The 12,123-nt window shown below is 49.6% G+C and overlaps 1 protein-coding gene across 1 annotated transcript; it reads left to right on the forward strand.

Annotated features, from left to right (window-relative positions):
* Positions 1–468: 468 nt before the first annotated feature.
* On the forward strand, positions 469–11,748 carry Pmvk (phosphomevalonate kinase). The gene is made up of 5 exons (XM_051198996.1): positions 469–751; positions 3,307–3,370; positions 6,839–6,991; positions 10,111–10,240; positions 11,260–11,748. Exons 1-5 carry the CDS (start codon positions 657–659, stop codon positions 11,397–11,399), a joined length of 582 nt encoding a protein of 193 aa, XP_051054953.1. The 5' UTR covers positions 469–656; the 3' UTR covers positions 11,400–11,748.
* The last annotated feature ends 375 nt before the right edge of the window (positions 11,749–12,123 follow it).

Consider the following 12,123-nt stretch of genomic DNA (forward strand, 5'->3'; position numbering starts at 1 on the left):
TCACCGATGTTCCAAAAACCTTTGGAGAGGACAATGTGGCTGAAAGGGATTACTTAGCTCTTACCGGAGGCCTCTGCAGTTACAAAACCTGTTCAACAATGAAAATACCCTACCTTCTATTAAACCCCTCCCTCCCCATGACGTCACGAGACACACCCTATCATGTCATTGTCTGGTTACTTTGGAAAAAGCTATTTTTAGTGTGGGGCAAACACATACTTGCTTTAGAGCATGCACATATAACGCATAAATAAAAAGGCAGATTTGAAAATGCCTTCAACATTACTATTTTTCTTTTTCTTTATGTTTTGCAGGGTTGTGTGGAGGGGAATGTGAGACGGGTCTTCCCACGCAGCGTCTACCTCTGCTCAGGCTGTCAGCCGAGAAGGCGGGGTCGTGACGTCATTTCTGGGCGGGACCGGACTGTTCTAAGTGCGTGCCGGCGTGGGGGGACTACTCCTCAGAGACGAGGATGTCAGGCTCTTTCCCTTCCGGTTTCTCTTGCCCTTTCTCTGCGCGCTGGTTTCGACTAGGGCTCTGGTGTGGAGAAGGGGCGGGGTCCCTCCTCCCTTCTGCTCCTACTGGAAGCGTCCACTTCGTGCTTGGCTGGAATTGAGGAATCCGGGTGTCAGCTTTAGGTGAAGCGCTTTGGCCCCATGGCCCCGCTCGGAGGCGCCCCGCGGCTGGTGCTGCTGTTTAGCGGGAAGAGGAAATCCGGGAAGGACTTCGTGACCGAGGCGCTGCAGAGCAGGTGTCCGCGGGGGCAGGGAAGCCGGAGGAAGGGCGCTACCGCAAGTGGTGGGCATGATGGAGGGAGCTGGCCCAGGGCAGGAGGGGCAGAGCGGGCTGATTCAGGGCAGGAGAAGGTAGATCCTCACCTCCAGTAAAACAGCAGCCTGCACACGACCTCCTCAGAGAACCAAGGGGCAGCCTCTGCGGAACTCTGACGCTGTAGGTCTATCTTCAAGAAACATTAATTCCCATTACTACCCAGGCATCTTCAATGTGTCAGGTAACTGGTACAGATAGGAGACTAAAGTGACACTAAGGGTTTTCTCAAGACCCACGATCTGAGTGGTCTGTTCCAAAGAGAATCTGCCCAGAACACACTGTAATAGCAGGAATTTCTTTCTATGCCAGTTGCTGTGAATCTATATAATTTTATTTAATCCACATACCTTGTTTGTCAAGAAGTGTTATTAGCAATTCCACATCACAGATGCAGAAGCAGGGGCCCTTAAGAGCTAAAACCTGGTGTGTGTGTGTGTGTGTGTGTGTGTGTGTGTGTGTGTGTGTGTGTGTGTATGTAGTCCAGCTGCAGGGAAGGCTGATGCAGGAGGATCACTTGTACCTAGGAGTTCAAACCAGAGTGAACAACGTGATGAGATTTTGACTATTAAAAATAATGTTAAAAGCTGAGTAGTGGTGGTGCATGCTTTTAATCCCAGCACTTGGGAGGCAGAGACAGGTGGATTTCTGAGTTCAAGGCCAGCCTGGTTTAAATGAGTTTCAGGACAGCCAGGACTACACAAAGAAACACTGTCTCAAAAATAAACAAACCAAGCTGGTCATTGGTGGTGCACGCCTTTAATCCCAGCATTGTTTGAGGCCAGCTTGGTCTACAGATTGAGTTCCAGGACAGACTCCAAAGCAATACAGAGAAACCCTGTCTCGAAAAACCAAAAAAGGGCGGGAGAGATGGTTCAGCCATTAAAGGCTAGGCTCACAACAAAAAATATAAGAGTTCGAAAAACCAAAAAAAAAAAAAAAAAAAAAAAAAAAAAACAACAAAGTTAAAAAGTAGCAACTTCAGGGTTCAAAGTCAGTTTTGTCTGCCTCTAAATAATACCTTCCTTCCCCTGTCCTCCCTTTTCCTTTCTAGTTACTTGTTTTTAAAGATTTATTTATTTTATGGGTATGTGTGCTTGAGTGTGTGTCTGCATGATGTGTGTTGGTACACTTGGAGGCCAAAAGAGAGTATCTGGTCCCCAGAACTGACTGGAGTTACAGACAGTGTTGAGCCTTCATGTGAGCGCTAGGAATAGAACCTTGGTCTGCAAGAACAGCAACTGATGGGATTAAAGGTCTGTGCCACTATGCCTGGCCCACATCCCGTTTCTTAAAAACATGGGTTCTGAGGATTGAACCAAGGTCATCAGGCTTATGAGGCTAGCCATTTTTCCAGCCCTGTAGTTTTCTTCAGTGGTAAGATATGCAGCATATATTTATTACTTTTTTTTTTTTTTTTTTTTTTTTTGGCTGGGGCTTAGGCTAAGAGAGCACAGAAAGGGGAGGAGGAAAAGTGGGCTCTTTTCAAAGACCAATGTGCAGGTGGCATCAGGTTTTAGGGACCCAGTCATTCTAAGAGATTCAGGGGAGCAATGGCCAGAGGCCATTACCCCAATCCTTTATCACTAAACAATCACCATCAATTTCTAAATCGCATCAGTCCTTAGTTCCAAACATAGTCAGATAGCAAGTCAGAAGCTGAGAGCTGGCATTAGACTGTTGGGAATTCACATTGTGGCTCAGCATTTAGTATATTACTTGGTACAGACTTCTTTCCTGTTCTACTCCAATTTTGCCTAATGCTAAATGGACATTATATAGGATGCTTAGAGGGATTAAATGAATTAATACATGAATTAGAATGATTCTTAGCCAGGAATAATATGTTGGTTATTTTTATTTACTGTTTTCATTACCAACAATTGTTACTTTTAGTTAACTTTCTTCACTCAACCTCAGTTTCTTCATCTGGAGCATAAAATGTGGGCTAGTGAGGTGGTTTAGCAGGTAAAGGCACTTGCTGTCAAGCCTGATTTAGAACTCACATGATGGAAGTAGGGAATCAACTTTTGAAAGTTGTCCTTTGACCTACACACACACACACACACACACACACACACACACACACACACACACACACGCATATTATTAAAGGTGTGGTGACCAGGTCAGTGTATACCAAGGTCTCTGTGGCTCTGAGAGAATGAGTTTAGGGTCCCAGCAGTAACCTGATCCAGCCAGAATATCGCCAGGCCTGGAATTTCCCATGGTACTTAATTTGTGGGCTCTACTTGTTCATTTCAGGGCTCCTCTCTATTACTGTATGAGTGATAGGGCAGATGATGCTATCTTAATTATTTTTATTTCATAGATGAGCAAAGAGGATCTGGGAAGGGGAGACCTGCCCGCTAGGTTCCTATAGTAAAAATGAGCAACAGGGCCACTGGACTCCTCTTCTAGACACCAGAGAGTCTTGGCAGCTTAGGGCTAACTGGGTTCTGATTCCCTGTCCCATAGACTTGGAGGTAACATCTGTGCTGTCCTGCGGCTCTCTGGTCCACTCAAGGAGCAGTATGCTCGGGTAGGTGGTGGCTTGTGGCATCTGGAGGGCTGGGAGGAACCTGTTCTTGGTTTTTGGAGCTGTGGCTGCTGCTCGAGTCACTGGCTTGGTCGAAGTGACCCAAGACTCTAGACACAAGACCCTACCTTTAGAAGAAACAAAGCAAAAAGAAAAAAGAAGGGGTCCAGGGAAGGCTGTAGACACTTGAGTCGGCAGTGTTGAGCTACATAACTAATAAGGATCTGTAGTCAGGCGAGTCACCCATTGTGAGACTGGCCTGCCATATTAGTAAGGATCTCTGTTATCTTCCTCTTACTCAAAACTATGACGTGCCACCATTCTCCCCCACCCCCCAAACTGATGCAACCCTAGAATTCTCAGGGGTTGGGAAGACAGTGCAGTTGGTAAAATGCTTGCTATGACCTGAGTCCCTCGTACCTACATCAAAAGCCATGCATGACCGTGCACACTAACCAACATTGGGAAGGCAGAGACAGGCAGATCTCTGGGGTTTGCTGGCCAGCCAGCTTAGCCTAATTGGTCAGATCCAGGTCCCAGTAAGAAACCTTACCTCAAATAAATAAATAAATAAATAAATAAATAAATAAATAAATAAAACAAATCCCAAGGTGCATGGAGCAGCACCTGAGGTTGATGTCTGACCTTCAAATGTATGCACATACTTCTTCCCGCAAAGACATTTAGTCACGTGAGTTGTCAAGATACATGCTGAACCGGAGATTTGGTGGGAACAAAACATACTAATGACTTTGAATTAGAATCATACACGGTGGTGTGTGCTTTTAATCTCAGTACTCGGAAGGCAGAGGCAGCTGGATCTCTGTGAATTTGAGGCCAGGCTCTTCTACAAAGAGAGTTCTAGGCCAGCCAGGGTTACAGAGTGAGACTGTCTAGAAAACCCAGTCATCCTAAGTATATGTGCTTGCATATCCAGCTCTTTTCAGGTCTGTATGAGGTGCTTGCTCTTTTGGCACGGTTGCAGCTTCGAGGGATGCACACCTGTGCTGCTGGAAAAGACACCAAGGGAACTGTGGTACTGGCTACCACAGGGAGGGGAGGGAAGGGGGAAAGGATTTTTATTGTAATGAACACGTCTCTTGAATTTTGGTTGTTGTTATTTTACTATTGTTATTATTATTATTTCTCTGGCTGTCTTGGAACTCTCTTTGTAGACCATGCTGGTCTCAAACTCACAGAAATCCACTGGTCTCTGCCTCCTAAGTGCTGGGATTAAAGATGTACACCACCAAGTCTGGCCTCTTTTGAATTTTAAATCATGTGGATAAAAAAGAAATAAAGACTATTGATTATCAAAATAGGATTAAAATATAACTAGGAACTCCCAGCATCTTAGACTTCAGGGAAAGAACACAGAGACAAGGTCGGGCTCTCACACACCGAACAACCTTTGGTCATCGGTTTGTTGCTGATCCTAGTGCGCCCTTCCAGGGGCCATGCTCACTTCCTCTCGTTCAGGTGACCTTAGTCTAGGCTCTGGATCTACAGCCCTGGCTGCTCAGATTATAGGCGATTTCTTTTTCTCCTTCTCCTCCTCCTCTTTTTTCTTCTCCTTCTCCTCCTTCTTCCTCTTCTTCCTCCTCCTTTTTTCTTCTTTGTTTTTTTGAGACATGGTTTCTGGTGTAGCTTTGGCTATTCCTGGAACTCACTCTGTAGACCAGGTTGGCCTCAAACTCACAGAGATCTGCCAGCCTCTGCCTCCTGAGTGCTGGGATTAAAGTCGCCCGGTGGCTCCTCAGATTTCTACCAGCTTGGCTGACCTGTTGTAGGGTAGCAGCCTGAGGGATCACAGGGAGATCCAGAGTCTCCACATTTTCTTAGGAAGACTTCTTCCCGAGTGAAGCTGGAAGGAGGAAATCCTCAAGCCCATGGGGGGAAGGAGGCAAAGGGAGGATGAGGATGCAGCGCTCCTTAGTGGGGCCTGAGGCACAGTTTCACACCCACAGTCTACTCGGAAGTTCCCAAGCTAGGCTCTGCCCCAAGCCTGTGACAGTGGGCGCTGGAGAAGAGGGAGTTTATTTTATTTTCCTTTAATGCTAGAGATAGAGTCTTTGACACCAGAAACACTAGGCAAGCGCTGTAATCTACCACTGACCCACACCCGCAGACTCAGGAGTTGGCATTTTTAAAACTTCCATAGGGGATCCAGGTGGCCTGATGGTCCTTGATGTTTGATAGTTCAGCACCACTACAGTGGTGCCCCCACCTCAGCAACTGGAAGCCCAAAGGGATCTCTTGACACACTGATTACTTCGGTTGTTTGGAAACACCACTGGCAAAGTGGGCCAGGATGCTCCTGCGGATAAACAGCTCACAAGTAGGGCTGTTCACCTGCTCTCTGAACAGGGTCTGCAGCTGAGGGTCAGGACACTGAGAGCCCAGGAGAGGAGGTTTCTCCTCATCGAGTTGGTAGGGAACCAGAACATGAACTGGGTGGTTTTTTAAAATTAAAATTTATTTTATTATATGTATGAGTATTTTTCCTGATGTGTTTCTGTGCACTCTTGGTGCCTGGTGCCCTCAGAAACCAGCAGAGGCCATTGACTTACGTAGAATTGGAATTCAAGATGTTTATGAGTCACCATGTGGGAGTGAGGAATTGAACCCAGGTCTTCTGCAAGAGCAGTTAGTGCTCTTAACGACTGAACCATCCCTCCAGCCTCTGGGTGATTTTTATTTTTTTTCTCCTTTTTCTTTTTCTTTCCTAGACAGGGTTTCTTTGTGTAACCCTGTGTGTCCTGGAACTTGCTCTGAAGACCAGGCTGGACTCAAACTTGGAGACCTGCCTGCCTCTGCCTCCTGAGTATTGGGCTTAAAGATGTGTGCCGCTACCTGGCTATGGGTGGTATTTTTGAGAGTCCCTTCCTGTTCTGGAGCCATCTGGATGATCCGTTTGCTTATCATTGTCTCTGGAAAGGGGAGGGCAGGTCTGGAAGTACTTCCCCAGGGGTCAGGGTAGTCCCTACAGGGTCCTCTGGGTGTACAAGACCCTAGGAATGTTCAGAGCCAAATGGAGTGATGCTGTTTCAGCCAAGTACCAGGACTGTGGAGATGGAGAAGGGGAGATATATCTCTGGGGTTTGCAATGGAGGCAAACAATGCCAGAATGATACAGGACTTCTGACTGGAATGCAGTTTTGCTTTAGTTTTTCAAATTTCTGGCTTTGGTTGAAGACTAAGGCTGTGGCTAGGAGATGCCAACTATTTCAAGATTAGATGAAATCCTCAGAAGAGAAAAAAACCAACAGACATTTCAAGCCATTTCTGAAGTTATCCTAAGACTTCCCAGCGTTGAGTGTCTCAGGTCTATCCCTTCGCAGAGCTTTCTTCCTTGCAGGCCTTTGCTATGCTCCATATGCTCAGTGCCTGTGCAGGGAGGTGGCGCCAGGCAGGGCTGGTTCTTCCCATTTTAGGAAGGACTGTGTCATAGATGGACTGTGCTTTGTGCAGGAGCATGGCTTGGACTTCCAGAGACTCCTGGATGCAAGCACCTACAAGGAGGCCTATCGGAGGGACATGATCCGCTGGGGAGAGGAGAAACGCCAGGCCGACCCAGGCTTCTTCTGCCGGAAGATTGTGGAAGGCGTGTCTCAGCCTATCTGGGTAAGGGCTCAGTCACAGCTTGACAAAATCTGTCTTCCCAGCCCTCTGCTGTGGCCATTTCTTCACTGCCACCTTGTGTCCTTGTCTGTAACATCTCAGTAGTCCTCTTGTTGACATGCTTTCCCCTGTGAGCCATTTCTTTCTGTTCAGACGCCAGAGTGACTTTTCAAAGAGTAAGCCATGTATTACTGGCATATCCAGAGTGCACTGGTGGCCTCCACCACTCTCATGAGCAAAGTCCAAGCTTTGATGTAACTTTTGGGACCTGATGCAGCTCCTACATCCTGACACTGGAGCCGCCGGCTTCTCTTATATCAACCCTGCAATTGTGCTTTTGCTTCTTTCCCTCCTCCCTCTTTTTTTTTTTTTTTTTTTTTTTTTTGTAGACTAGCACGGCCACAGACTCACAGAGACCCACCCGCCTCTGCCTCTGCCTCCCGGGTGCTGGGATTAAATGTATATATCACACTTGGTGGATCACACCTTTGTGTGCCTTTTTCCTGCCTGGCTGCCCTTTCCTATCCTTTTTACCTTGTTTACTCCAACAATTTTTATGCCACCTCCATGTTGAAGGCTTCCTGAATAGCTATTATACACCCCCCCAAGACAGTGCCTCATGTAGCCCAGGCCACCCCCCTTCTCCCAAGACAGTGCCTCATGTAGCCCAGGCCACCCCCTTCTCCTAAGACAGTGTCTCATGTAGCCCAGGCCACCCCCTTCTCCTAAGACAGTGCCTCATGTAGCCCAGGCCACCCCCTTCTCCTAAGACAGTGTCTCATGTAGCTCAGGCCACCCCCTTCTCCTAAGACAGTGTCTCATGTAGCCCAGGCCACCCCTTCTCCTAAGACAGTGCCTCATGTAACCCAGGCCACCCCCCTTCTCCTAAGACAGTGTCTCATGTAGCCCAGGCCACCCCCCTTCTCCTAAGACAGTGTCTCATGTAGCCCAGGCCACCCCTTCTCCTAAGACAGTGTCTCATGTAGCTCAGGCCACCCCTTCTCCTAAGACAGTGTCTCATGTAGCCCAGGCCACCCCTTCTCCTAAGACAGTGTCTCATGTAGCCCAGGCCACCCCCCTTCTCCTAAGACAGTGCCTCATGTAGCCCAGGCCACCCCCCTTCTCCTAAGACAGTGTCTCATGTAGCCCAGGCCACTCCCTTCTCCTAAGACAATGCCTCATGTAGCCCAGGCCACCCCCCTTCTCCTAAGACAGTGTCTCATGTAGCCCAGGCCACCCCCCTTCTCCTAAGACAGTGTCTCATGTAGCTCAGGCCACCCCCTTCTCCTAAGACAGTGTCTCATGTAGCCCAGGCCACCCCCCTTCTCCTAAGACTGTCTCATGTAGCCCAGGCCACCCCCCTTCTCCTAAGACAGTGTTTCATGTAGCCCAGGCCACCCCCCTTCTCCTAAGACAGTGCCTCATGTAGCCCAGGCCACCCCCTTCTCCTAAGTGTCTCATGTAGCCCAGGCCACCCCCCCTTCTCCTAAGACAGTGCCTCATGTAGCCCAGGCTGGCCTTGAATCTTCCATGTAGCAAAGATGACCTTGAGCCCCTGATCCTCCTGCTCCTACCTCTCCAGGCCTTAACTAACCCACAGCCCGCTATGCTGGGCCTTCCTTGTTCTTTCTTGTGCTAACTGCTGAGTGTTTCCTTGTGCCAGGCACCATTCCAGGTTCTGAGGATGTGTTGGTGCAAAATGCAACAAAGGCTCTACTTTGAAGGAACTTAATGTTCTAGCTAGGAGTAGGGGAGACAGGAACTGAGCAAGCAAAGGTGATGGCAGGTGGGACAGAACAAGAAGGTGGGGGTGTGGGCAGGCTGGGGCAGGGCTTCTGTTTAAAGGCCTCAGAAAAGGCCTCATGCATCCAGTGTGGTTGACCTGAGAAATGAAGGACTGAGCTGAATGGGTCGTTGGGGAAGTAGCTTTCTGGAAAGAGGGGGCAGAATCTGAAGGCTGATATGTTTGAAAAACAGCCATGGTGGTGGGTGTGGGAGGTTAAGGGAAGACCGTGTAAGGCTTTGGAAGTCCCTGGGGAGTTCTGAGGAGAGGACAGACACAGCTTAGGAATTAAAAGGCAGTTAGGGCTGTAGGCCAGTGGTGGAGCATGGTTTAGAATCTGGAGATAGTTCTTGGTGGGAGTGTGGCTGAGGACCTGGGACTAGGGAGATGGCCCAATGTATAAAGTCCTGAAGTTCTGATCTCCAGAACCCATATAAAAAAGCCAGTTAGGGGCTGGTACAATATCTTAATGGGTAAAGGCATTTGTTGCCAAGCCTGAAGACCTGAGTTTGTTCCCCAGGACCCACATAGTGGAAGGAGAAAACTGACTTCTTTGAGTTATCTACACACTACACGCACCCACACACACACCTGGGATTATAGATGTGGTATACATGTGTGTAATCCCAGCACTCAGCAGGCAAAGGCAGGGGAATTGGGAGTTAGTGAAGGTCAGCCTTAGCTGCATAGCAAGTTTGAGGCCAGCCAGGGCTACAGAGTGAGACCTTGTCTTAAAAGCAAAGAATTTAACAGGCTTGCTCTGGCTGAGGGAGGGCAGGTAAGAGCTGACTGAAGCAGATAGACCTGGTGTGGGGTCTGGTGGAGGGCCGGCGACTGGCTGGAGCTCAGGGCTGTGAGAGACTTGGGAAGGGGCCAGTTGTACATGGATTTTAAGGATAGAGCCAGCAGGAGTTGAGTGGGAGATGAGTTGGTTATCAGGTAGAAGGACAAGGATTTTGTTCTGAGTAATTTTCTGAAACAGGAAGGGTCAGGATTGGGGAGATCAGGAACTGCGTTTCAGCAATTCTGGGCTGACATTTATCCGTTCCTGCTGTGGCCCCGGTTATTGGAGAAGCTGTCTTGTGTCTCTCTGCTGTATGGTTGTTCCAGCACCAAGGAAGCAGGGCAAGGTGTGTTTTGTTTATGACTCCATCCTCAGTGCTTGGCACAGTGCCAGAGCACAGTAAGTACTCACACTATCCCTTCCCTGGTACCACCGCTGAGTGATGGGTCCGCCGGGCAGGTGGCCATTTCTCTGGCTTCTATGGCCCCTCCCCCAACTTCCCTTCCCCATAGCACTTTGTCCTAATGGTCACCTGTTTGTGTCTCTTCTCTGCAGCTGGTGAGTGACACCCGGAGGGTGTCTGACATCCAGTGGTTTCAGGAGGCCTATGGGGCTGTGACACAGACAGTCCGAGTAGTAGCCTCGGAGCAGAGCCGTCAGCAGCGGGGCTGGGTGTTCACTCCAGGTAGGCTGCAAACGGCATCTCCAAGGCTCAGTGCGCAGCTCAGGCACTCCTGTGCTGTAGTCTCCCTCTTGGTCCCCAGCAGTCCTAGAGAGAGAGAGTGAGGGGTTGTGAAGGGGAATCTAAGGCCTGAGGGATAGGTTGGTAGAAGGTCAGGTTCCTAGGGCAGGCATCTTGTTTTGGCTGTCTTGTCAGGGCAGTCAGTGGACTTCTCTGGCCAGGCCCCATTCTTGTGGCCCTTAGACTTTGCTTTCCAGCCTGGGGGGGGAGGGTTGACAGTGACTGTGAGCAAGCTGGACAAACACTGTTTGATTGACAAATCAGGGGGCCAGACAGGAAGGTTTGCAGGGCCTCAGTGGTGCCGGCTTAGAACCTGCACTGCAGGCAGTTCTGAAGTGCAGCTCAGGCCTCTGTCCTGCCCCAGGGCACTGTTCCCTTATACACTCAGATTATTTATTTATCAGTTTTCTGAGACAGGGTTTCTCTGTGTAGCTTTGGAGCCTGCCCTGGAACTCACTGTAGATCAGGCTGGTCTCGAACTCACAGAGACCCACCTGCCTCTGCCTTCCAAGTGCTGGGATTAAAGGCGTCCAGCACCACTGCCCGGCTGTGTCTGGTGTTTTCTATAGTCCCCCTTACGTACTCATTGCTTTATAACTGCCACAGGCTGCTATGCCTGTACTCATGGCAGATGGGGGCCCAGAAAGGTCAAGTCTCTTCCCCAAGGCCATGAGAAGTGGGAGGAGGCAGCCACTCTCACCCTGCTTCCATCCCTGAGAACACAGCCTCCCAGCAGGCCCCAGTCCAGCACATGCCAGCCTGGCCCAACAGTGTGAAACCCTTTCTGGTAGTCGTCTCCCTCTACAGGCAACAGCAAGGGCTGAGTGATTTCTCCAGGGACTGCCTGGGAGCGTAGCTGGTGGTAGGGGGCCACACCTGCACCCCAGAGGTTCTCCCAGGTGAGGCACAGGTGGATGCCTACTATGGGGAGGCCTGGAGCCTGACTCCTCTCTTTCTCCCAGGGGTGGACGATGCTGAGTCAGAGTGCGGCCTAGACAACTTTGGGAACTTTGACTGGGTCATTGAGAACCATGGAGACGAGCAGAGCTTGGAAGATCAGTTGGAGAACCTGCTGGAATTTATTCATGGCACACTTGAGTGATCAGACTTCAGGACTGAGCAGAGACTGCTTCATTGGGGTGGACACTGGTTTGTCAGTCGGGGGTCCCCAGCTCTGGCTGAGGTCAGAGCAGGCAGACTGGCTCTAGATTTCCAGATGTATGGGGAGGATGCTTGTGGGCAGTGGGCAAGTTTAGAACCCTCTGGTGTGCTTGTCTTCTCTGGAGAGGACCCTGCCTCTTCAGGACACTTACAGGGCAAAGGAAGGTGCATTAGTTTTGTTTGAGGCAGGAACATTACCATGCTCATGGTGGCCAGGCCCGCTGAGCTGTGATGGTTTTGCTTCCGTGTATGTGTGCCTGGCCCTGGAATCCTAATAAACGTCCTTGGAACACAGCTCAAATCTAGAGGACTCTTGTTTCCCTGATAACTTAGAGAAGCTGGGATATTAGGGTAGGTGTGGGTACCTGCTCTGCCTTGCACCTGGCTGGAGTGAATCCTGCAGAGGTTGACCTGAGCCTAAAGCCTGGGGCAACTCTCTCCCTCCCTCCTTCCCTCCCTCCCTCCCTCTCCCCTCTTCTCTCTCCTCTCTCTCTCTCTCTCTCTCTCTCTCTCTCTCTCTCTCTCTTTCTTTCCTTCTTCTTTTTGAGACAGGGTTTCTCTTTGTAACAGTCCCGACTGTCCTGGAATTCACTCTGTAGACCAGGCTGGCCTTGAACCCACAGAGATCTGCCTGCCTCTGCCTCCCATGTGCTGAGATTAAAAGT

The sequence above is a fragment of the Phodopus roborovskii genome, unplaced genomic scaffold (genome assembly GCF_943737965.1).
Source record: "Phodopus roborovskii unplaced genomic scaffold, PHOROB, whole genome shotgun sequence".
Lineage (NCBI taxonomy): Eukaryota > Metazoa > Chordata > Mammalia > Rodentia > Cricetidae > Phodopus > Phodopus roborovskii.

Bases quoted from the DNA above. Each gene is read 5' to 3' on its own strand.
- Pmvk (XM_051198996.1), top strand. From the start codon at position 657: ATGGCCCCGCTCGGAGGCGCCCCGCGGCTGGTGCTGCTGTTTAGCGGG. The intron at 6,992-10,110 runs GTAAGGGCTCAG...TCTTCTCTGCAG, and splicing joins GCGTGTCTCAGCCTATCTGG to CTGGTGAGTGACACCCGGAG. The intron at 10,241-11,259 runs GTAGGCTGCAAA...TCTTTCTCCCAG, and splicing joins GGGCTGGGTGTTCACTCCAG to GGGTGGACGATGCTGAGTCA.